The sequence below is a fragment of the Neolamprologus brichardi genome, chromosome 9 (assembly GCF_056152115.1).
Source record: "Neolamprologus brichardi isolate AB-2024 chromosome 9, ASM5615211v1, whole genome shotgun sequence".
NCBI lineage: Eukaryota > Metazoa > Chordata > Actinopteri > Cichliformes > Cichlidae > Neolamprologus > Neolamprologus brichardi.
Window position 1 is genome coordinate 26,983,449 of NC_142112.1, and position 26,793 is coordinate 27,010,241.

The 26,793-nt window shown below is 41.5% G+C and overlaps 1 protein-coding gene across 2 annotated transcripts in view; it reads left to right on the plus strand.

The window, feature by feature from the left end:
* pou6f2 (POU class 6 homeobox 2) overlaps positions 1–26,793 on the plus strand; it is a 72,457-nt gene that overhangs the window by 14,435 nt on the left and 31,229 nt on the right. For both annotated transcript variants that reach the window (XM_006795004.3, XM_035909599.2), the window contains exons 3-5: positions 4,374–4,471; positions 9,616–9,835; positions 25,967–26,313. In XM_006795004.3, coding sequence (XP_006795067.1) covers positions 4,374–4,471; positions 9,616–9,835; positions 25,967–26,313 — 665 coding nt within the window. The remainder of the gene's footprint in view (positions 1–4,373; positions 4,472–9,615; positions 9,836–25,966; positions 26,314–26,793) is intronic.

A 26,793-nucleotide genomic window follows, 5' to 3' on the forward strand; every position in this document is an offset into this window, starting at 1 on the left:
TATTTATTCTCTGCTTTTCCAAATAAATAACAGCAGATTATGACGGCTTTTGTAGTATCTCTGCTTTTTATTGACTGTAATACAGCCACAAAGTATTTCCTGTATGTTCAGACTGATCTTAATTCCAGATACTGAGTGCACAGGGTGGGGCCGGGCACGGCATGATCTGTAATGGGTGAAATAATTGGTGAAAAGAGACTGGCTTGTCAAAAAAGCCACTGCGTCGCGAGGTTGATAAGCGAGAGGATGTGGACCTTTATCGGGAAGCAGGGCCAGCCAGCCAGAGGTAGAAACCAGCTAGAAAAGCAGGCTCCCCCTTGGGCTTTCACATCAACCATCAAATGCTTGAGGTTCATTTGTTGGGTCATGCCATTCACCAATTATTTGGATTTTATGCAAAGATGAAATGATTTTAGTTGGCGGAGGAGAGTTTTAAAATGTACTGCATAAATATACTTGACAGGCAATAAGATCTTGCTGGCAAGGCTATTGAATAGTACGTTTTGTATGAGGCTTTTATAAAAGTACTAGAAACCACTGCATGCCCAGTATATTTAACAGAAAACGAAAGCCGGTGAATAAAAAGACACAATGCATCAGGGATGTATTCTTTATTTAAAAGCTGTGATATTCCATTTAAGAAAATCAATTTTTTGAGTGGAAATGTGATTAATTTTTTTTTTTTCCAATTCATTGCCGACATTGTGCAGTTTAGCAAGGTTTTGTGGCCTTCAAATCCATTTCCACATGATTGGTTTGATTTCATCTACCATTATATTCAGGGGAAGACTTGTTTTATGAGGAATAAAGTGCATTTAAAGAGATGTGTTAACTTTTTGTGAGGCCTTTTGTATCTTACGTTCAAAACATGGTCGGGTTTATTAAATTCCACATGACATGTAACCTCTTTTTGTGTACATCTGCGTTTTTGAAATAAGTAAGTCAGTTTTATTGTGCCTGTAAATTTACTTGGTAACTATGAGTAATAGAAGTATGAAAACCTTTCAATTTTAAAGCTCATCCAAAAAACAGGAACATTGTAGTCTATTGAGAGTTTACAAATAAAGTATTTTTCTTTCTTTCCACCACAGGTTGTCCAGTCCCACAATAGCACTGCAACATATTCAACACATAGTTCAGCTTTCAGATGTTGGTTAAATTATGCAGACACGCAGCTCTTAAGTCTGTTTAAGGATCAGCAGAATAGCAAGACTCATTCAGTTTTCTCATAACAAACAACAGCTGCTAGCAGGGCAATATCAGAATATCAGATTTTCTCTTGTAGCCAAAAGACTGCATGAAAACAACATTTTCCTCAGATGAGTCATCTTTAATGTTGTTTATTGTCTATTTGCTTTCATTTCTGCAAGTGATTCACACTCATAATACGAGTGTAGGGAGAGATTCTGTGAGTATAACAGCGCATAAGAGCAATAATTATCATAACTGTATTGTTAACATCAAATCAGCATTTCATTTTCTAATATCATGGTTATTGTCACTTCTGGTATAACGCAAGCCCCCTGACTGATGCCTGTCCAGAGAAATATGACACATTTGTGGACAAATTGACAAAGTGTCTACGACCCTCAAAGTTAAACAGTCTCTTTTGGGGTGGAGATACAAGATTTATATTGTCTAGCCAATAAAAAGAGGCAAAACTGGAAGTGACAGATTTGAAAATGTTTAGATTTTCTTTGGGAGAGGATTAGATGCTCAGGTTAAGTGTTTTGGAGACAAAGTTAGAGACAGAGGATTCATGGATGTAGGGAAGGAGGTCATACAGAGAGATATAGAGAGATATGGAGGCAAAGGGAAAGGGAGAAGCCAAATGAAGAAGAAGATCCAATGAGATGTCAAGATGAAGAAATATATCATTTTCACAGGAAACATGAAACAGGTGGTCAATGTTTGGTTTGCGAGGCTCTAAATGACCTTCAAACCGGCCAGCTAGCAAAGCCTGGTTGCTTTGGAAGCATGGTAGCTGTCTCTCATGGTACCATGGCTGCTGGCTAGGTCCAGGATTTGTTCAAAAAACAGCAGTTTACCCGCAACATCCTGAGTGCAAATGAAATATATAAAATCAAAAGTTTATTTATTCAAAAGATTATTCTTTTAAGAAAAATATACTTCCATATACTTCCAGATTCCATATTTTGGGCTTAAATATGTTTTTGAGTGTAGAAAAATAAAGTACTGCTTATACAAATATTTTCTTCATGCTCAGCATATAATAAGACTGGATTTTATTATGAATTAGCCACAAAGCTTAAAATGCATAGCATTAGCAAGCACTTACACCTAAGTTCATCCAAAAAGAAAACATCAAACATAACATCAACATTATGGTTTTTTGTATTTCTCCACTGTGGACAATGTGAAATATTGCAGGAAGTGACACAGCCACAGTGCAACAAAGGCCAATTATTGCCTTTATTTTAAAAAATGACACCATCTTTGACATAATGTGACATATTTGTGACTAAAAATAAGCAGCTGTCAGTTCACGGTGAAGCTTTTTCAGGCTTTTATTTAGAAAAATCAGACTTGAAAAGAAGTGAGCCATTTCACCTCATTGACATAGGGTAGGTACAGTTGTTCAGATCTAATGAGAAACCTAAGCAGACATCAGTTTTGAATCAAATATTGCTGAACCCTAACTGATGCATGATAGCATGAGGCATCTAGTTTGTCCCAAAAGTGTCTGCTTCAACTCAAAAAAGATGAGCAGAAAAAAATTAATGAATACAGAAATCTCTCAGGTGAAATAAATTTAAGTTCTCACATACACTCCAACTCTTGGTAAGTTGCAAAACAAGAAAATTCATGACATGGTTTTCATGACCTCTGGACTAAATACATTTATAAGAAACTTTTAACTTTAAAAAAATCACGTATTAATTATCTGCACACATGGTACTCAGGGGAAGCGCGCACATTTCCCATAGTTTTTAGAAATTACTAAACTAACTAAACTTTGTAAAAAGAGACAAAAAAATGTCCTTTACATAAAAATCAATCAGAGCTGAAAAGGAAAGGACAGGATGTCACGCTGATGACATTTTCTTTCTTCAAATGATTATACAATGTAAAAAAGAAAAAGAAAAATCTTCTAAGAACCATCACTTGATAAAGATGTCTCCAAATAGAACTCTCAAATACCTCGGATAAGAGCTTGAAGGTCAATCAGAGGCAGCTTTGTTCACTCAGGTTAAGGTTAATATTATAAAACGTGCCATCAATAAGATTAATCTATGAGTAGAAATCTACTGTATTGACAGGAAGACTGTAAGAAAGTGAGGGACCTTGTTTGTAATAGTTTTGCAAGATTACATTTCTGCAGCGCTACACGTTCACTTTAACCAACTTATTCAAAACACATTAATCCTCTGAACCATGAAACTGCTTCTTTTCAACTCTCATATTTGAAGTCTTCTCATAAAAATCAATAGAAGGTTACTGTGTGTGTTGGGCCTTGTTTATCAGGTGTTTGTCAGCTTCTTTGATGTTGTTTTTAAGATCGTGTAATTGTAAAATCCGCACTTCTTGCTGCACTTTATCCTGATTTTTACTGCAGGGTCTTTCGTTTTGTTTTGTTTTTTTCTTTTTAAATCGCCAGAGTATGATAGTAAATATTTAGGATCATTTAAGATTTTTCAAGAAGTGCCCTTAAGTCTTTGTGTCAATAATAAGGCATCACATGATCTCCATATCATCAGGGTCAAAGGGTGAGGGTCAAATCAGCCTTTTGGACCTTTTAGAGCAGTCCACACTCAGAGGACTGCTGGGAGATTCTCTCAGATAGGGATTGCTTCGATAACCAATCATTGGTGCCCTTTATTTTCCCTGCAGCCATCAGCAAGCTTATTATCATGTCCCTGTCTGCTCCGCTCCACTCTGCCCTCATAGCAAACAGGTCTAATTGTGTCTCATAGCTGCAGGCCCAGAGGGGGTGGTGGTGGGTTTAGATGAGTGATACTCAGTGATGTAAATGGCTGAATAATGTGGCCCCTGCATTTGTGGTGGAGCTCTATCTCTCATCGGTAATCTAGGCCATCGGGGACCCGCCAGTATGCATCATCCCCCATCAATGAGCCTCTCCGCTGGTTGGTAATTTATTCAGTGCTACAGCGGTTATTGATAAAGCACTTAAATACAAATTCCACTCCCCCCCCCCCCCCCCTTCCCCAGCTGCCCTCTTCTGTTCTGTACGAGACTCTATGTTGTAACATCGCAGTGCGCCGTGTGCTGTGCATTTATCTACTTACCCAGCCTGCCTCTATCTCAGGTGGATTTCATTTTTTGTTTGTTTGTTTTGTTCCCTGTTTCTTTGGACTCTGCTACATGGCTCTCTCTGCCTGTTGCTCTTTCAGGAGCTCGTGACGGATCGGTTCAGTCTGACGCCAGCAGCAGTCCCTCCGAGCAGAGTCAGCTGGGCCAGACTCACCCAGCATACCCAATGGGTCCACAGGTGAGTGAGAAGATACACATAAATCTGAACACGAGCTTGATGAAAACCTTTATTACCTTAAAAGTTAAAGACATTTACACGATGCAAGCCGGGATACTCAGCTAAATAAGTTGGATTTCTCATAAAGCTGACAGACTGTAGGTAGGATTTAATTAAAGGAAAACTAATAAGATATTAGACAAATAAAAGTAAAGGCATTTGCACTTTTCTGGCATTTGGTGAAGTAGTATCAGGAAATACGCTGACAAAAAAAAAGGTAAACGAGGCTCTTCAAATGCACAAAGAACATATTTAACCCCCCTGAGAACCTTCCTTCAAATGTTAATTGTTCTTGAAATCATCCAGTTTAATTAAATAATCCAGACACAATGCTTTAAAAAAAAGAGAGATCTTTAGTTATTGTTTGCTAGAGTTAAACGCTCAAATGTCTCCCCCATCTTGACTGTTTCATTAGTTTTTACTGACTGACTGCACTTTAATTAAATATTATAAAGAATTAGGCATGAAGCATATGTATGGTACCTTAGATAACTTACAGAAGTACAGAAAAAAAACTACCCATTTCTTCTAGTTAGACGCTGAAGGCTTTATTTTTGCTGTATTAAAGTTTTACTGTTTTTACAATTGCGGTGCCAAATTTCCAACCAGTTCTATACATTTCCACTCATTTTTTTGCCGCTGGTGCTGATGATGTCAGAGGCTGTAGGAGGAGCTGCTGCAAGAAATTCATTAACAGTTTGAAAGATGAAGCCTAAAACTTCTGCTACATTATGCTGTGTACTGTTCAGTCCTCAAGCCTGTTCTCAAAAGGAACCAGCTCAGCGGATAAGCGATAACTCTACGTCCTTGGCAGCTTTAATTAGACTCAGAGTCTCTAAAAATGATCCTTTTTTAAATTAATTGATCTATTTTCTTTGTATTTTTAATAAGCGGGACAATTTCCGTGGCCAATAATGTCTTTCTATCTATTTTATAAGGCACGCTTTTATTTTCTTAAGTATACCAACTTTCATCAGAGTCACAGGTCTTTTAGTTATGCGTACTTGGATTACACACCCAGATTGAGATTGAGTCTTATTATCTCAGTGCACGTGGTGACTGAAACACGCCTGAGCTGAATCCTCTGAATTCTTTTCAGCAAAATTGTGAAATTGTGACGTATTTAATCAGCACACATCATCTTCAAATGTTATTGAGTTGTGGCACTAATGAGCTGACAATACAGGGCCTGTCAAAACAACGTTGGGAGCAAAGAGCCTGAGCCTGCAGCCTTGTTAATAGCTCAATCAGGCATTGTCCTATTTGATTGGATTTATTGGCCTGGTGGCTCTGCGATGTTTAATGAACATCTATCTCATTAGCGTTGCTCAATGTCACCGCTCAACACACATGCACACTCGCAGAGTGTCAGGTTTCCTCCACCCGCTTTAATAAGGCCATTCTCCCTGCACTCAGTGTTAGTCAATGACAGTCAGTCCTCATCAGGAGAGACAAAAGAGGAAACATGAGACGTTGGGAGAGCAATTCAGGTCTGTTGGGAAGGTTTGCAGGGTGAGGAATCTCGAGTGAAAGAGTCAGTCTGCGTAAGTGGCGATAAAAAATGTCCTTAATTAAAAGGATAACATACATCTGATAACATACCCTCCCTGGTCAAATCTGCTGTTTTACTATTAGATAAGAAATAAACAGAAGAATAAACAGGGGAAAGAAAGCTTCTCAAGCAGGCAGCAGTTACAGTCTGAGCCTCAGCAGGCGGCTCTCAACAGTCACCATCTAATATATTAATGCTGTCAGTACAGTCTCTGTGAAGCTAACACTTTTCAGAAACAAAGGCGCTCCGCATGCCATACCCAATTCTCTTGTTCCAGGATCAATATGTTTTGATAGATTCTCGCTCCAGAGCCGGATATTGTTCGAACAACCATTATCCGATGGTAGTTTACCCAACATGAATCTACCTTCCTTCTGTTTCCCACTCGCAGTTAGGATGACAAAAGTCTGCTATCTGGGTGATTATGGGCAATTTCTCAGTGCCAGAGCTGCCAAGCAGATAGAAGGGCCTATTCTCCCCTGATGGGCAGAGAGGCTGGGTACCACATCGAGTCCTGAGTGGGGCTGCTTCCCCTTCCAGAGCCGAACACACACACCCAGTCCGTGCGCCTGTGCGGCCCCTGGGAGACCACTTCTCAACACTCAGCTGTCAGGTCTGCCAAGCACTGTACAGCAGCTTTCCAGCAGCACCTATGGAGAGGACGAGTGAGAGGATCAGGTGAAAAGGCAGAGGGTGAACAGCCTGTAAAATCCGGATAAGCGACGCGGGGGATTCGCTCGCTGCGTGGCTGCAAAGCTGAGCTAATTATGTTCTCGCTAACTTCTTTCTCATCTCAGATTTTGACACGCACATATGCAGCCCTCGCACGGCAGATGAAGATCATAATCAGGCTTAAACTGGCGCAACAAACAGCCTAAACACCCAGAGCTCACTCTTGCTTTAAAGAATCTCCACAGTGCTTTCTCTTCAGCGCTGCCTCTGTGCCTAACAGCTGTCTGCTTCTCCAGAGCTGCCAGTAATGATAAATAAATCAGGGCTACATCTGATAATTGCAGAATTGTCTTTTAATGTTATTCCCTTCCATGTGAGGCTGTCTTTACTGTCAAGCCTGGCAATCTCATTTTGTTTGATTCAGAGATGAAATGTTCAAAGAGCGTCTTTGATTATGCGCCGCTTCGATTTGAGATTAAATTGAGTTAAAAAACCGAGATTAAACACGTGTCACTTGCAGCTAACAAACGCGTCGCCTTTGTTAGTGTCCTTTGAGGATTCTTTGAGCTCCCGAATTATTAATTCATTTTTTAAAGTTAATGGCAAATGTCATTTCGAATGCTGTCAGAAGCGTCAGTTTGTCATATGCTATGCACTGTTGCTGCGTATCAAAGCAAATGTTGAGAAAGAGGAATCCTTTACAGCGTGCGTGTGAAAACTCCTGCCAGCAGCGTTCACCTCTACAAGCTTTTCTCTTTTTTTTTCATCCTTTTAACGGCTCAGAAACACAAACTGGTGTTCATTTGTCTCTTAGTGCGGATATTTTAGCCATGCTTTTTGGCTTTAAACCGACGTGACCTTGTACCTCTTAAACTGCGATCACATGTACGTCGGAGTGGGAGCGGGCGTTATGCACCACACAAGGTTATCACAGTGACACGCCTGTCACCTATGAGCACCAGGCTCGAGAGCAGGGTGGGCTCGCTTCACACCAGTCAGCTCGTTCTGCATCCTGTGCAAGCTGCAGACGCACCATGCAAAACACAAGCAGATAGCTGACAATTGGAGTTAAAGCTTTGTGAACTTAAAGTCGCACCACAGCGCGCCCAGACTCACCTACTAATGTCCAAAGCAGCCTGCTTTGTTGGGGACACAACACAAAGTGACAACGCGCTTTTATTATTTGACTCCCAAACAACTCAAATTCCACGTTTAACTGTCTTCGGTCCAATTTTAATCAATGCTTAATGAGAATAAATCCAAATTAATGTGTAATTTTGTGTGTATTCGTAGAGCCATGGCACAAACCTTCCTACTTTGGGCTCAAAACTCTCGACGATAAATGTGTAGGTGTATTTTTCCCAGCCCCACTTCCTCGGAAAATACATTTGAAGAGAGCTTCAAGTGTGCAAAATATCTCAGAGCGATACTTGTGATAACTTATCTTTTTTTCTATGGGTATGACTGCAGCGATTCCACTTTAACTAATATGAATGAATGGATACATGAAGAGACGAAAGTGATGTGTTATATCACTCATCAAAAGGGCAAAGTACTGCTACGTTATAAAAAAAAACAACTGTGTATTTCAAGCACATTATTCCGTGGTACCAGGGATTTGTTCAGTGGGATGAAACATGAATCACTGCATTTCTGTGAAAGGAAAAAAATCACAGCTCTTTCACAAAGATGGGGTTTGATTTCTGTCAGTACCAACAGCAGTGTGTTTTGACTGTCAGCCTGTGACACAGCAAAGCAGCACAGCTTTCAGCTGCAAAACAGCTGCATTCATCAAAACACACTGATTGGTTATGAAGTCAAGGAACATCTGCTGCACTTGTCTCCATTAAGCATGTCAGGATTTTAAAATGGCGCGTATGTTCATCACTTAATATGCAGAGTCTTTATTTTCTGGGAAATAGGTGCAGTAATTTATTGAAACACATTCAAATATACATGGAAATGTAGTATATAAGGTAAAAAACAGAGTCAAGCTTAAAACTGCATATTTGGTGTGACAACACAGTCTGAACTTTCTTAGGCAGCTGTTATTGTAATTTCTAAATAGGCTTCAAAGCTCTACTTGGGATGTTAGCTCCAGTTTGTTCTCTGTAAAGATGATCCCATGCTGCTTCAATAAGTCCGAGCTCTGGGGAGGCCGGTCCATGACTCTTTGGGGTCATTGTCGTGCTGAAAAATGAATCTGTTGCCAATCAGATGCTTTCCAGATAGTACTGGATGGTATATCAAAATCAGATGATACTTTTCGTTGTTCATAATTCTATCGGTTTAGACAAGATCTCCAACACCACTGCAGCCTCAAGCCATGACAGAGCCTCCACCGTGTTTTACAGATAGCTATAGACACTCTGTGCTTTTCTCCTGACATCCTTTCATTGATTTCAAAGGATGACATGATGACATGGAAGTCTGACACCTGGGAAGCAAAATCTAAAGAAACAAGGGCCTCAAGATTTTAGCACAGTTCTGTGTCTTAACAATACGTTTAACCATATCACACTAAATGTTTTACTGTTTGCTTTATGAAATCATTTTTGGCATTAGTGTCTTCTAAAGTGGGTCTAAATAAAAAACTATAGCTTAAAGTTGCAACTTTAATCAAAATACTGATGTAAGTTTATAATATTCACGCAGACTTTCATTGGTGTCTGTGTCTGTGTGGGTGTGTGTGTGTAAAATCTGAAATTACTGAAAGTAATAAGATCATAAACGCAATTTATTTCGCACAAACATAGAAATATATCGAATTGATGTATTAAACCTCACTTTTATAACATTTTAAAGAAAAGCATCTGCGATTATCTGACCTACGATGTTATGTGTGTGTGTGTGTGTGTGTTTTTATGTGTGCCCTCTTCAGTCTCTCCTGGTGGCGCAGCAACTGGCTAACGCGGTAGGTGGCGTGATGTCCGGGGCGGCGCCAGGCCTGAACCAGCCCATCCTCATTCCTTTCAACGCAGGCGGGCACCTGGGCGGGCAGCAGGGCCTGGTGCTCTCCCTGCCCACCGCCAACATCCAGAGCCTGGTGGCTGCTGCTGCTGCGGGGGGCATCATGACGCTCCCCCTCCAGAACCTGCAAGGTGAGAAAAAGGGAGCTGTAGACAAGAAGCTGCAGAAAAATGACCCAGCTACTCTCAGGAATTGTTATTGCCTCGTATTCGTGTAGAGCAGACGATTCGGGAATTATTAGTAATACATAAAACAAGTAAGAGTTTTGTGCGCATTCATTTTAAGCCACTGAACAATGTTTTTCCCCAACAAAATGCTTTAGAGGTCTCGGCCAGGTAAGAGTCCTTGAGGGGTTTAGATCCCAAAAAGCAGCTATCCTCAACTTGCCCAGAGGAACCAACCATATTAATTACAGGTCAGCGTTTTGCAGTGCAGCACAGAAGCACTTTATGCCTCTTTCCTGTGCATAAGAGTGCACTGTACTTCACTTTTTTTTATCTCTTTTCCACCTCATCTGTCCATCCACATGGCTGTACTTATCCTTGCCTTTTAAACTTTAATGCCCAAGTGTTCTCTTTTGATCATAGTTGTAAATGGTTTTCATTTTAATGTTTAAAACATTGTCTCTTTTATACCATTAGATTGAGGGATGGATGGGGAAACCGTCAGTCATAAATCTTAGATGAGAGAGCCGCACTAATGTAAAAAGATGCCAGGCTACATGTAAAGCAGTGTGTTTTTAGGAGGGAGATTACAATAATGCCAGTGCAGCACAAAGTGCAGGGAAGTCTCGCTTCATGTGGGGGAAATGGATGGACAGATGCCCTGAGTGAGGAAATGTGGAGGTAGAGGCCTAATGGACACAAACATGCATAAATAACAGCAGCCATCGCTGTAGGCAGAGCTTTTAATAAACCCGCATCTATCCAGCGAGCCCTTCAATGTATCCGTCAGTAGTGGACGATAATGGGCCCAGCAGGCCCGTCTGACTCACACTTCAACACATCTTCCTCGTGGTGCGTGAGGGACAACCCAGAGGCTTCAGCGATCCGATGAACTGATCGACAAACACATTGTCAGGGTGTCAGAACACCAAAACAAACACCTCTCAGTCATCCATATTGTCCACTGCCAAACAAACCAACAAAGAATCTGAGTCCAATGTCCTGATAAAATTCTACAGCCATCAGAGACACAAAGAGAGAGACAGAGGGGGGAAAAAAACTGTTGTGGAGAAATGCCTCTGTGGCAGATCTTTTTTTAAGCGTGCAGACTGACAGACTGCCTGTTCGCACGTCCTCTTATCTGAAGGGGATTCATTGAAGGGACCTCCGTGGAGAGAAAGTGACACAAGTCACGAGTGAAGCTAAATGTCTTGACTGTGTCCGGGCCCCTCTAGCCACGCTGCGCTCCTCCACTCTCCCCTGTCTGAGTTCATCACAGCTCCGCTGAATGAGGCCTGCTGGCACAGCACCTCTGTCAGACAACTGCAGCTCTGGCCTCTGCCCCCGTGTCCCCCTCGCTCCCCCTCCCAGACCCTCCAGGCCTGATTAATCACACATATAATACGATGCCGCACTGTCGCCAGGGAGCAGTCGGCTCATTTCACGACTTCGGGAGCGAGTGTAGTTTACAGCGTTCACACTGCTCGCTAATTAGTGTCAGATCAGACAGAAGACAACAGTGAGGCACAGTAATGAGACTCTGGGAGGAGCCCAGCCAATGGCTGTATTTAAATGTAATGAGGCAGCTAATGACCAACTAATAAGGCTGTTTGTCTTGTGGAGTGGGCGGTTTAGGACAGAGGATATTAGATACATTAAATCTCTGTACATTGTCAGGGTGTCATGTTTCACTAGCTATATTACATGAAATGAGGGATTTCAGTGCATGCACTTTTTGCATTTTTATATTAACCTTTAATGAGGGAAATGAAGTAAGAAGAGAAACAGTAACCGCAGCGTTTTTGATCAGGCTAATCAAAGCTGGCTCTGTGAGAATAAATGTTGACAGAAGGGAACCGACTGGACTTGTACTAGCTTTAGGAGGGCAGCTCTCTCAGACTGTGATGAATAACTATCACTGTAATGGGGTTGTGCTATAAAGTTGGAGCAGTTGCTTAAATAAAACTGAGCAGCATCTTGTGGCAGACTCAGTAAACACAAGCACCAGTGTAACTGGTTATTTGTCAGAATGATTTATGCCTGCAAACATGCAGTAAAAACAAATCCCCAATGAAACTAAACAAGGGAGAAAGTTATCTTTTGTGACAGAGTGCACACAATTCTAGCTGACTTCACAGAGGCAAAAACTAGGTTGGGTCATGCTAGAGGTCTGTAAATATGACGGCTGATAGGAATAAAAAGAAAAGAAAATCATACATGATTTTCACAATTTCAGATCTAAGTATGCACGACTGATGCAGACATCTGCAGATTTCTGGTCTTGAATATGACGCTACCTTTCTGCTGCATTTTTAATAGGCCTTTACTTCATAACAAGCAAAGCATGATTACCATACTTGTAAAACTAGTTGTTTCAAAGCTCTATACATGTAATGCTCATTGGGAGGAAGCAGAACAAAGTCTCATCTGTCTACTCCTCTCCTCTACGACTCACTCAAAGGTAATGCAAGAAGCTAGTTTACCGGAGCGCTTTCATATTAATAAGCATATCCCATCTTATTTGCTCTCAGCAGAAAGCCAGGGAGCACATCACATCAGAGAGCCGAGTTCTAATGGTGAGGTGAGAGCATTGTTCCTCTGTACTCGTCCGCAGGAAACACAAAACAGCACTCAAGCTTCCTGATAAAGGTCGGCATCCCACTCACCTGCAGTAATGAGACCCCGTGTCAGCGCCAATCAAAGGCATGTCTGCCGTTTTGATGAAAACGCTCAGCGGTGTCGTTCGCAGGTTGTGGGTTTTGCCGTGATACAAATTAGGGAAATCACTCTGCTCATTACACCACCAAAGGGTGGGCTCCTGGGGGGGAAGAGCCAAATGTTTCCACACTAGTTAGACATGTCAGATTGCATCTCTTCTGCCTCAGCTGACTGCTGCTCCTTTAAGAGGTTAGCTCACCGGGCCGGGCCGCTGACTACCTCTGCCTCCTCTGTCCTCTGTGGGAATGCCTCCGTGTCCCTTTAGCCATTACATTAGCAGAGCCGGAGAGTTTCAGATATTCTTTTTGGGCTTGTTACAAACACAGCAGCCGTTCATTGTGCGGCTGCTTTTCTCTTGTGTATGTTTCAAATCATTTTGGAGGGGGGAGAAGAGAAAAGAAACGAGCCGCTGCTGTTTGTGGGCACATTCAGCCAGTAGAAGAGTGCATTAGGAAGCGCCACGCGCAAGCGGTCCACACTTCCTCACCCGCATCTGCCATCTTAACACAATAGAGGCTAAACCCATCCCTTCTCCCTTATCACTGTTTAATTTGAAGTGTTCTCGAGCAGTATGTATTCCACGTCGTCCTTTAATGATTTAACTTTGCTGTGGTTGTAAGATGACTCGCAGGGGAGAGAGCCGCATTAAATAAATAACAGTGATAAAATGTAGACCTCATACATTTCAAAGCTAATGCAACTAGCGGTGCAATAGGAGCAGCTGCACACAGTCCTGGAGCGGTAATTTGATTGATTTGTTGTGACAGCAGCCAAATAATTGAGAGTGAGAGGTGCTGCTGGAGATGAAGCGCAGGCAGAGGCAGGTTCGCCAGCCAGTCCCAGCAGATATGGCACCCGAGTTCTCATCTCTGCCATTGATATCTGCCAGTGCTTTATTGTTTGTCTTCAATAAGAAGCTCCGAAACGTGCCGGGTTAGTGCCTTCGTGACAGTTTGGCGACAGAAAGGAGAAAAGAGGGGGGAAAAAAATCGCCAATCATAACAAACAGCAGAGCATTAAGAGGGTTAGGATCAACCACGCGGGTTTGATGCACATATAAACACACACACTCGCTCTCTCCCATGAGGCTCATTTAGACTCTGATGTCTGTTTTCAAGCTGAGATGTAAGTAAATTTCACCTCCTGCTGCTTCACTTGTTGCAGCCATGCTAATCATTTGTTCTGTATTCAAGTTACATATTTTCCATAATTGCTTAAAAAGACAACGATCCTCTGTGTTTCTTGAATATACAGTATGAAATTTTTTTATGTATGCATCCCCAGACATTTCTGTGTTTTGTGTCTGGTAAGAAACTGTTGTTTTGTGTGTGTGTGTGTCTGTTAACCTTCTGGCTCTTGGCTCGTTTTTTGTTTCTATGGATGGTGGCGGTGTCACTCTGGTTCAGCCATGCCACAGGACAGCACGCTGCCAGAGCCCGAAATAGAAAGAAAGGAAAGAAAAAAGGGGGAGGCTTGGAGAGGAGGGGAGAGGGGAGGGGATGAGTCTTTATGGCGGTGTGGAGGAGGACAATAATATTGTTAATCAGATGTGGCTGTGTCTGCTCCTCCACAGCAAACCCTGACATCTGCCCTCACTGGTAAACACTGAGGGAGGCTCTTTGCAAAACCACCTGCCATAAACACACAGTCTACAAGGCGGTCGCTCACCATCGCACAGTGTCCGTCTGCGCTGTGTGTGCAGGCAGTGTGATGCATTCATTTTAATGGATTTTACTCAGGGTGGCAATAAAGCGGCGTGGATTAGGAGAGGATCGTTTTCCGAATTAGGAGGCGGAATTTCTAGATGGCAAATTCTGAAATTAGCTTCCAGTTATGTGAATAATCAAAAACACGTGGAGCAATCCGGCTATTCGCTATTCCCCGAGCTCCGGAGCTAAAAGAGATTACCCACTAGCTGCTGTAATTAAGTTTCTAAATGTGAAACAGCCACACTGCTGGCTTCATTTAGCCAAATTAACCGTTTTTGAATAAAATCTCAATTATCTAATCCTAACACTCTCAATGAAATCATCTTACACCATGATAGCTGCGCATGTTGATTAATATTCCAAACAATTATGCACAATCAATAGAGTTCATCTGTTTTAATCGTTCCCATCGAGTGGACCAGTTAAATGAGGGAATATTGAATGGGGTATAAATTACAATACATTGTTTTCGTGGCATTTCAGCACTTGTAAAGTCTTTCCAGTAAATGCCTTGACCACTCGGCCCCAGAGTTGTTTTGTGGAAATTACATCTCACTTTTAGCCTCCCTCCTCTGACCACACCGCTTCCGAAAGATTTGCTAAAGGTCTGCCATATTGCTGAGGCGCAATTCAGGAGCTTTCAGCAACAATCTGTAGTCAAGCATTTTAAATGAAAATTGATTTGTGATTTACATGGTCAGTGAGGGGAAAATGAACTTATGAAATGTTGTAAATGAAATATTAGACAAGGTGCAGTGGGAGAGAGCAGACAGAGATGGTAATCTTGTGGAACTGGAAGTCCTGCCTGGCAGAACTGGGTGACATTTTACATTTATCTGTGTTCTGCATGAGTTGTAATGTTAATGGTAATTTTATGGGACTGAACTAGAATGAAAATGGTGTTATCACCGATTGCTTCAAATGTGGAATTGTGTAAAGCAGCACAGCGGCATCCTTTATTTCCCATTCCCCAATAATGTGAGTTATTGCGTGATGTGTCCTCTGAGGTTGAACTTGTGTGTTCAGCCTGCTTTTTATCAGTCAGGGTGCCTTATATCACATACCTGTGCCACCGGATGAAGCATGCACGCTGCTGTGTTTTGATATTAATAGAAAGGGCACAAATGTTTCTCCCAGATTTATTCAGCAGGTCTATTCTGCTTTTTCTTAATGATTTCCAAAGGTATTTGTGTTGTCACTGTTATGTTTTATACCTATCTGCATAATTGACTCACAGTAAGTACATATGCACATAACATTATAATATAAAGTAAAATGTTATCAAAACAGATCTATAATGGACTTAATAATACTAGCAAATCAATGTAGCATTACGCGCTGATCAATACTCCTTACACTGGGCCCAGACGTTTTAATTTTGTTCAATAACTTGTGCAGTGAACGTTTCCTGTTCCCGCTCTGACCGTGTACAACATGTATGGATTTTCATAGAGCTCGCTCTTTCGTGTTTGAAAGAGAAAAGAAGCAAAAAACCTGAGAGAAGAACAAACAAAGTGATCCTCCTGCAGCGGCAGCGGCGGCGGCGGCAGTAGAGGAGCTGTGGGAGTCTGGATCACACAGAGGTCACTTTTAAACACAGCTCTCCGGTTCCCCGCGTGTGAAACCAAAGAGTCCGTGGTGACATTTGTCAGCAGATGGTGTGGAACCAAACCCCTCACCAGCTAAAAGCTATCTGTGGTTACTAATTGCTGACCAGGGCCTAATTACCTTAATTAATGGCTGAGGTATCTTGGGGCCAGATTTGTGGGGGCTTTTATCAGTATCAATGCAGCTTAAAAGGTCCCGCAGGAGGCCTGAGGAGTGCGCAAGTCCCGCGGGTGCTATTCCTGGACTAACTGCAGACACATCACAGATGGATCCCGTGGCATCAGTACAGGACGGCATGTTTGGAGAGAGGTATCTGATACTTACAGATCATAAGAAAGACTCACTAAGTACATGTGAGGGTATAGAGGGGAGGGGGAAAAAAAGGCTTTTCTTGCATTTTTTTTCTCTTTTTCCTCTGGACATTTTTTCCTACTCTTCTCTGTCATGCACAAGGCTGTTTCCTGAATTACACTGCCGTAATTCACAATGACAAAGTAGACTTAGCACCTTTTGCCACAGACCGTGGGGGGTTTTGTTCAGTGAGCTCTCACTGTGAAATTAGCCCTGGTACTTTCATTTTCCAGCTGCAGTGAAATGGTTAAAAGACACAGATCAGCCAGTATGGAAATAGAACTGATTCAACAAAATCTGCTGCTGCTGCTTCCCATTGCTTTGCTCTTCACCCATCCAGGAAAAAAAGAAAAACCCTCCCCTCTTTTCTCTTCAGCCACCCCCCTCTCTTTTTCTCCTTACTATACCCTCCGCCTCTCCCTTCCCCCAACCCCGTCAGGCACCTTGTCCGCATCCGAAGAAGGCTTGTAAGTTTCGGGTGCATACATTTCTTTTGATGATATATTGTCCTGGTGCGGAATTTCATTTACTGCCGCTGCCCTTTGCTGAACCTGTTGCTAGTCAGTGAGCACGATAAGCGTATAAGTAGCATGCTACTTCATTCATCATACATCGTTCTGGGCTCTCAAATATCTCATATGCGATTCAGGAAGAAACTACTAAACCGGCACAAAGGATCCCACCAGGATCAGCTGTGGTTCCATTAAATGCTGTGTGCAAAAAGAAAGCACACTGGGCCGCTTGTTATCGTTGCATCTACAAAACATTAGCCTTCATTTTGCGGTGTACACATTGTTTATGTAGCAAGGAAAAGACAAAAAAAAAAGGGGGGGGGGGGGGTATCTCAAGTGCTCAGTGCTCATGTAGTACATAATTCTATTCACATTGCATTTTGAATGCATGCATTTTGAAATCTGTTTTTTCCCTCAGTCATAGTGGCTGCTCTGTGTTGTATTAAACAGCATTAATAATCACAAGAGGCTCAGTGTCACTCAGAAGTCTCCACATCACTAAGGCAGACAGTGTTGTGCTGCTGGGCATGTTGTGCTGTGTGAAAGTGCTTACACGCTCCCTCAGACAACCAAAGGGAATAATTAAAGACAGAAGATGGAGGCAGAAGAATGGAAAGCAAATCCCATTGTTTGGGGTTATTTCATCCCACTGAATTTCTTTTTCTCACTTTCTTTTCGCTCTCTTCTCACATTCCTCCCCAAATGCACTGTGGGTATGTGGCACGTTATCAAAAGCATATGTAAGCGAAGCAGCGCAGAACAAAAGCCCTGTGATGTCCTCCTCATACCCACATTGTCTTTTGATTATTCTACAATCATTTTTATATCTGTGTAAGTTGGGAAGGAAGGGAAGGCTTAATAACCCCGTAATATACAATACTGTAGCTGCTCAGAAGTCACGATGCAAGATGTGCTCGAGACGATTTGGAAACAATCCTGCTTAGTCCTCTTTTTAATCTAATGGAGTAATTCTTCAACCCCTCAGTATTCAAGTTGTTACCAAAATAATCCACAATGAAATTCAAATTTAAGGTGAACTAGACTATTAGGGCGACTCTACTCCACTCCATTTCTAGAGCAGTAAATGCAGCCCCTCAATCTCTCTCAGCTTTTACTGTCAGTCAGAGAGCACTCAGTCATCTCCGTGCATCAGGCCCGCAATATTGATTTTTCCACCCACTGAAACAGCCGCATGAACATAAATTTTGCATGAGGCTTTTACTCGCGGCCTCCGCTTTGGTCTGACGACACATGATGGGACCATGAACACGCTGTAATAACCCGGTCTGTCCTGCCAGGCAGACAGGCTCTTTTCAGGAAGGGGGAGCGCGGGTGGGGGGGGGGCTCAACACCTTCTGGACTTTGAAGGACAAAAGCAGGAGACCCCATACTGGGTTTCACTGCATTACATACTGTTTATGTGGAGTGTGTTTGAATGGAGCCTGAAAATATCTCAGAATGTGAAGGTTTGGTCATAAATGAAGCCGTTATAGTTGCTTAGACAAAATAAAGTATTTATTTTATTTATTCAAAGAGATTTTAATGAGACAGCTATAAAAAATGTTTGAAACCAGGATTAGTGCAGAAAGTTTGCCACTTAATTTAAGAAACTTTCAAACTAATTAGTCGCTTTGGTTTAATCTTTAAAAACCCTCACCTGTAAGATCACTGCACAAAAATGAAAAAATAAAAATCTTAAGGATTGAAATCAGAGGGAAAATAAACTCGGTCTCTCTCTTTTTGCTTGGGACCTCCTGGAACTTTGTCGGGACCCCCCCAGAGGTTCCCGGACCACACTTTGGAAATCAATAACAAAGCGTAAGCAACACCAAAAGGGCAACGTTATCGAGCACACGGGGATTTTCTTGTATGTGTAACAACTCCATGGAGAGGATTTGATTCTTTGAAATGCTTCCCCCAGAGTGAGAATCCTGCAACACTGCTTGATATTGCCTTGCATCACAAAGTGAAAGCATTATCTCTGGATCCCTACAAGCGATGTGGTTTACTCTCCAAAATCCTGTAACTGCGACTCCGCTCAAATCTTAACTACCTATATTTTTTTTCTCTCTCTTTCTTTTTTGTAGTCGCTGAGTTCCTCCTGCAGCTGAAATGCTGATATTGCCTGCTGTGGCTCTCTGAGTAATGTTTTTATTCAGTAGTTCTCGAGCTCCTTTAACGTTTCATTTTCCACGTGTTCATTCCAGCCGTTGCCAACGCAGGTATCTATTCTCCATCCCCTTAACGTGATTACCAGCTGTATGCACTCGCCGGTGAAAGAATGTAACACAAATATGTTGCAAGCTGTAAAAAAAGAAGCTCTGAGTGAGAACGTGTGTTTGTTTTTCTAAGCCTTTTTCTTTCTAACTCTAGCTTAACTTTTATTTCAGGGATTTAGGCACAAATATGAGATACTTCACTTGATTATTTCCATTTTTTTTGCCAAAATACCAAACTAGATTGTTGCGTTTCATGGCCTTTAAGACTAAATGGGCCACTCGATGATTCGTAATTTCTTTACTCAAGGAAAGAGACATTATTAATGCCAGCTGGTTGCTGCATGGAAAAATTGTAGTGTTTTCTGAAAGAAAAACCTTCACTTTAGCAGCAACATGTACAAACGCACTGAACAACTTTGACAAGCAGTTTGCAACTTATTATTTTATTATTAAAGTTTATTATTAAAGGTGTCAACGGTGTCCACCGGGGTCCGCAAACTCAAAAGCACCGTCACCTTTTTCTTTAAGTTGGATCTAGGTACAGCCAACAAGTATTGATCAGCAGACATTAGAGATCTAGACAACAACAAAGAATTAATATATAAAACTTTAATTAGCATTGTTATCATAGTTTCCACTGTATGAGGTATAAACTATGAAGTATTAAGTATTTCATACTTTTACTTTTTAATACAGAGCTAGTATTGAAGTATTTTCAGTATTGCTGCCTTTATTTGACAGTCTAAATCAAGGGTATCAAACATAAAGTCCAGGGGCCAGAATTGGCCTGGCTAAGACTCTATTCGGCCCACTGGATGTGCTTTAGAACAAGTGAAGGAAGGTACTGAATAAATTTTTGAAGTTTTAACTGTATTTTCATAAGTTTTACAGCTTTTCCCACTAATAAAGACCTTCCCAGTGGCCATTCATACTAAACCAAAGCAATTAAATGATCGATAAATAATTCAACGACATAAAAATTCATGTTTTCACTATTTACTATATACATTTCATATTTTTACAATGAGACTACAGTGGGAAAAATAAATAGGAGGTTTTAGGGGTAATGAACTCTTCCTGTAATTTTACATGTGAATTTCTAACAATTTAAGTCCAAAGAGTCATGCTGGCAGATTTCTTTCTTTACTACAGCAGCATTTCTTGATCATGTAGAAAAACTGAGACACACTGCTGAAAGTGCACTGCTAAACTAAACGTTTACCTAAACATCTATACACTGACACAAAGGGGAGTTTAGCTGGTTCGGCACATTTAAGATCAGAGTTTATGGGTGTATGTGGCCCACGGTTTAAACACCGACACTCCTGGTCTAAGTGTTTCTACCAAAACTGAACCAGATATGCTGCAAACCACACACGGGCAAAATACAGCCTGCGGGCCATCTCAATCCAGCCTGCAGTGTCTTAAAAAACTGATTAAAACCAACCCTTGTGTTAATAAATTTTAAGGTGAATTATTGTAATGAGTCTGTGCTACTTATTAAAAAAGGAAGCAATGATCCTCAGAAATGATCCATTATTTCTTTATTCATAAATAGTAAATGTAAGTCTAATTTCTACTTGATTCAGCGATGCAGGTCTGTATATTAAAGCTCAAGTCAGAGTAAAACAGTTGACGCAATATTTATAATGTATCGTGTTTCATGCAAGCAGTGGTCCATTGTCAGAAAATTAGATCGATGTAGGTGAATTTAAATGTTAGTATGATAGTTATGATAAGTGGATTGTTTTATGCAAGTCAGATTTTCATTTCGAACTCAGTGGGCACCAAATGAATGCTTTATGAAACAAAAGAAAGTATTTCCAGAAAAAGCTATAAAATATTCTAGCATGTGTACTAAATGCAGAAAGTTTAAGATAACTGACCTCTATTGTTTGCTTATCTCACCAGTATGGTCTTTAGGAAACAAAAATAAATGTTTCCTGTGCTAAACTGTGTCAATTTTTTACACAAATTCATGCCTTTTGTCATTTATCAGGTTAATACTAAATGCTCCACCTCTGATGCCGCTTTCTTTCTTTCTTTTCATCTTTCTGCATTTTAATAAATCATTTTTGAATTAAAAAAAAGACAGACAGAATGACCAGTGATAGAAATAATTACCTTGTCGCGTAATCAGTGTTATGAAAGTGAACTAAAAGTTAACATTTCGCAAAGGAAATGAGAGCAGAAACAGCGATGTTATCCCCTTCATCAGTGTGCGAGCGCGCCGATCTAATCCACAGAGTAAAAAATGACCTTCCCTTGACCACCTTGATAATTACCAGATCTCATAGAGTCTAAATCTCCTTACCTCCAGTGGAGTAATTATCAGTGTGACTCACTGAAAAGGCAATTGAGACAGTGGTTTATGGACTCCCATAGAGGAACGTGAGGCAGAGCAGTAATGGGGAGCTTGTTTGTCCCCCCCTCACCTCTCTCGTCGGAGAATGACAGCCGTGTTTAGAGACGAGAGCAGTTCCTAAAAATACAGAGTGGATCACATAGGACAATTTCATCAACCTCGAAAGGCTCCTCTGTAGCTTCTGATTAGCTCTTAATTTACTGCACTCCTCTCCTAAGTGAGGCTAAAGACATCCAGATAGTGCAGCAGTGTATAAGCAGCTAGATGAAAAACTTTTTCTTGGCTTTAAAGGAAGAGATGCATATGAAAGCCAGTGCGCATGCATGAATATACAAAAGGTACCATTAGATTTTATTCAGTCCTGAAACTCAGTACATTCTGTCCAAGCTTTGTGAACTATCGTTTCCTTTTTAACGGCTCCAACATGAGATCATCGTCTCCGACTCCTTCTGTCCGTACTTTATGCAACACAGATCACGAGCGGTTTGATAGAACGAATGATAGTCAAAGTCCCTTTGTGTAGATGTGATTGCTATGACCCTGCAATCACTCTTCATGCTGGCCTTGCCCGGGTCTTTTCTAAGCGCTATAACATGACGACCACCTATTTTTCGCTTTTCAGAAAGGCTAAATGCATCAACAGATTTTTTCATATTTCATTTAACTCGAAAAATGCACTGTGGATGTTAGGATGACACGATACCAACAGGTAGCCAGACTCATTTACATATGCACAAACAAGCACACAGGCAAAGGGTGTATAAGGCAATTCAAGGGAAATAGTTACAAAGGCAGGTGTTGTACATCGGGAGGAAAACAAGGAGCTTGAATCAGCCCCAGAGAGAAAAGTGCTGTAATAGGTGGGTTGGCAGTGACTACTGAGATAGCGCTGGTAATGAGAGAGCAGACTGCCCGCCCTCCCACCCCACTACTCAACCGCACAGGAAACAAAAATAGCATTTTGTCTGACGAACGAGCCGGCTTTGACCTAGCCTTTCGACCTCTGACAATCAGTCTCGCTTCGTCCTCCACTACTTCACAAGCCTGGGCCAGGACAGTCAGAGATAACAGTTGATTTCTGCTGTGGCACTAAAGCGAAAAAAAAAAAGAAAAAGAAGAAGCTCTGAAAGAGAGATGGCAGGCAGTTTCTCAAAGCGCTGAGGTTGAAGGCCTGAGACTTCTCAGCGCTGGTGTCTCGGAGTCCCAAATGATTGTTGTTAAAAGTTTAAAATTGAGTTGCGTTTGCATCTGATCATTGCGTCGCATGATCTGGCTCATTCCTCATTAGAAACATTAACATAGGCAAGTTGTGACAACACTGAAAGTGAGACCCTTGCTCTTCCACCCCTCAGGCGCGATGACTAAGTGGGAGCGCTGACTGCATCGCAGCAGACGAGAACTAGTGAATATGAAACACAACAAAGAGACAGTGGGAGATATAATGAGCTCTATAGGATCCCGGCACCCTTTTGCCCTCTCTCCATCACAAGTGAAGCTCCCGCTCTCATCCTCGGCCCTGTGTCTGCTGGAGGAAGGAGCACAAACAATTAGCTGAGACAAGCTGTTTGGATTATGTGCTCAACCAAAGCAATCAGACAGCTGTGGTTAAAAGAATGAGCTTCAAAATGCCAGTTGCCCAGTTAGAGAGGAAGGGAGGGTCAGTGGTCCTGACAGTCTTAACAAGATGACAGAATTTATAAAGCACTGCTGTTAAAGAATATAGTTACCTGCAGTGTAGCCCTTATAATAAGGCCACATGGGGCTTCTTCCATATTCCCTCTGTATTTGTTTTCTTCTGCTTCATATTCTTTTGTTGTGCCTCGTGTTCCTTGGCGTAATGGTTGGCGCTGGAGGAAATTCTTCAATCGTCTTTGATCTTCGCCTGGTTTCGATAATTTTTTGACAGAAATCTCATTTTGCCCCCCTTTTGTTTTCTCCGTCTTTGTTCCCTTTTATTCCATCTTTAAATGGGGCTCAACATTTTGTCGTTGTGAAGTTGCAAAGGAAAAGAGCCGGTCCTGTCAGGGGCTCAGCGCTTGCTAGACAACTTGCCCCAACATTTCAAGTGCGAATTGGACTCTTGCCGTTTGCACAGATGATATATAATTCATGGTGGGGGTGTGAGAGAGGTGTCAATGTGTCAGGAGGTAGAAGAAATGTAAAAGTGTGCTGTTTACTGGCCGAGAGATGCCGGCTCTCTTTGGCTGGGCTTCTGCAGAGTGAGGAAAGAGGAGGATGATCTGATCTTCATCAAATGTTCATCTGTGCCTGTCCTGGAGACGAAGTGACCACGCTAATCAAAGACTTGTCTGCCCTGATGTTTTATTCATCTTTTATGAGACAAGCATACTTAAATAATTTAAGTGCATTGATTCGGTGTGTGTACAAGCTTGTCTACGATGTTTTCACAATTGCTGGGCCGTATTATCAATAGATGTTCACAAGTCATTTTTCTGAACCAGTGTTTGTTATCAGGGCCTTTGTGGTATAAACACTGTAAATATTTAGCTTAGCTTAGTTCGGCCGTGTATGTTAATATAATATAAATACATTATCTGCGACACTTTATATGTTATTCAGAATGACATCACAGTTTACACCCTAGTTTGTGGATTTTTAGTTTTAAAGCAAGAACATTTGACTTAAAAGAGGCAAAGGTAGTTAATTTTGTATTTTTCACAAAACTTGTTAATTTAGCTTGTTTAGAGAGCATATGCTTTACTCAGCATAATTACCTTGCTTTTTAGTGAATGAGATTTGAAAGACCGATACCGATATTTGGTGATTTAAAATTCCGATATTTTTTTCTTTCAGAGACACATCGCAGAATTATGTGCATTAAGTTATTAGTGTAGTCTAAGATAACGACAGTGCAGTTTAAAAACTAATTTTGCTGTTACAACAACTCGTGGACTATTCGTTTACCACCGTCCAATAGTTCTTGAATCAACTGCCTGTCGTGGTTGTTGCAACCCAGAGACATATTGTAGAGTGCCCTCTGGTGGGCAAACTATGTAACATCAACACTCATAGCATGATTGAAGGGTGTTTTTCTTCTTCACTTTTTACATTTTCATTTTTCTGGATGTTTTAAGCACTTTGAGGCTACTGTTGTTGGGATTTGTAAATAAACTGAATTGAATGGAAATGAAATGCTAGTACTGAAAGATCAGAGTCTACTTTCCATCCAAAGAAGTTGTAGGTTTTAGGATTATTTTTTGCCTTTTTTTAAGAACTGAAGCGGCTCTATAGTGCAGTGGTTTACACTTTTGCCTAACAAGCAAATGAGGCTGAATTCAATTTTGGGAGGAGAAACAAACTCTTTTGTGGGTTGTGTTAAGAAGGGCAAATCAAACATGCAGAGCTACCTGCTGTGGTCACCCCCTTCTGAATAAGTGAGCAGCTGAAAGTAACTTTAACTGTGGAAACAATTACATAGGCCAGAAATGTCTTTTTATTGTGCACTACACTGTAAAAAGCTAGATGAAATATCTCCATACAGATCAGTCCTGTCTCCAATAAACCCAAATTATCTTTTACAGCACAGAAACAGTCAAATGTTGATTTCACTCTTTTCTTTTCTGTCTAAGGCTGTGTAGCATCACTGAGCAATCCACAGCAAAAACACACATGAACAGTCTGCTGGAAGTCAAGTGTAGCAATGTTCTGATATGTAAAGTTGAGATTTGTTGTTTTTAAGCGGTTGAACTGTCAACATGTTCAGACATACACAGGTTTTAAAAAGTCTCTTCTATCCATCACATCTGTGTGTAAACTCAGTTTGTCCTTTCTTCTGTTTAGGGTGTGAAGGTCAGCTTAGATGTTGTTGTTTTTAGCCCATTTCGCACATATGGCGTTACGGTTGATTCCTTTAGTAGGAATCATTCGTTGTCTGTGTTGTGCCGTGGCTTTCGTCTGACATTCAAACATAAAGTGTGTGTTTGTGTGTGCGAAATGACAGAAGATCCACCAAGTTGTGTATTCGGGTGTTTGGAATGAACTGCACAGCGGTCGCACCAACATGTTTTTACATTTGTTTTATGTCAGGTGTGCTCTCAGGGTACTTGGTAGTATCTGCATGTCTGGTGTGGCTGCAGCTTGAGTGTTAACTGATTTTTTTTTAAACAGCATAAAAATTTATAAGCATTTAAATGTTGGAATTACGTTCTAATGGCACGCTATTATTGGATCCAATTAGTTAATGGGTTTATTTCTGAACTCTTACAGAGAAGATGGATGTCTCTTTCTTATGAGATTTTGAGCCATTAAACCAAAGATTCTTTCTTTCTCCGAGTGACAATGATGACTTTTGGCTCCGGAGAGCAATTATATCAGTCAGGCTTGATAGCTTTGTCCTCCAACTAGCTAAATTGAATTCAGTGACTCCATCATGCAGGATAAAAACCCAGGAGGACCTTGTTGTGGCTCCATGCAATTTACATCTGTCTTTCACTGTTTACCCTATGCATCCCACACTCTATGTGTGCATGTGTTTCTGTCTTTGGTGTGAAAATATTCTTCAGATAATGAAGGCCTCTTGTTTATGTACTGAAACACTTCTTCGGCGTGTCGCTCAGACACTACGAAGAATCAAACTCCTGTCCTTTCATCAACAGCTACCTCATCACTGAACTCCCAGCTCCAGCACCTGCAGCAGCTCCAACAGATACAGCACCACCACCACCAGCAGCAGCAACAACAGCAGCAGCAGCAACAGCAACATCAGCAGCAGCAACAGCAGCACCACCATCACCAACAGTCTCACTCCCATAACCAGAACCAGCTGTCATCCCAGCATCACATGACCCCACCCAGCCAGCAGCAGCAGCAGACCTCCGTCCCGTCTCCAGCCTCCACCTGCTCCTCCACCTCCGGGCAGCCGCAGCAGTCCCCGCCGCACCGACCCAACCAGTCTCCGGCCCGCAGCCTCCCGTCACCCGTCACTCCACCCATGCCTTTGCCCGTGAGTCCACAAACTAACATGTATTTGTAGAAAAGCACAGGTCCAGCTTCTCCTCTCTCTAAAACAACTTCTAATTCAGCACACTCTATTTGGATTTTTGGCTGGAGGTTGCTGGAAAATTAATTGCTAAGCCCCAGATACGTAAAAAATGTGTACTCCCTGACAATTAATGAGTGGTTGGTGTAGGCCACTTGGTGTCACTAGGCAAAATCGGTCTTAAAGACATATGCAGTGTCAAAGACATAGGCGAGTGGTTGGTGTCGTTAGATTAAATAAATCACAAAGAAGGTGCAGCACCAAAATCCTCCTTGTGATTGCTTTGGCCGCTAGCAGATGCACATGTAAGATGGTGACTCGTCTGCAAAGTCTCTCTAACAAACTGGAAATGGAAAACCACTTAAACTAGCATGTTTTAAAAAAACTGAGCTTTTACTTTGAAGGCGAAGTTGGCAAGTTGGCATCTTCCTTGCAAACTAAATC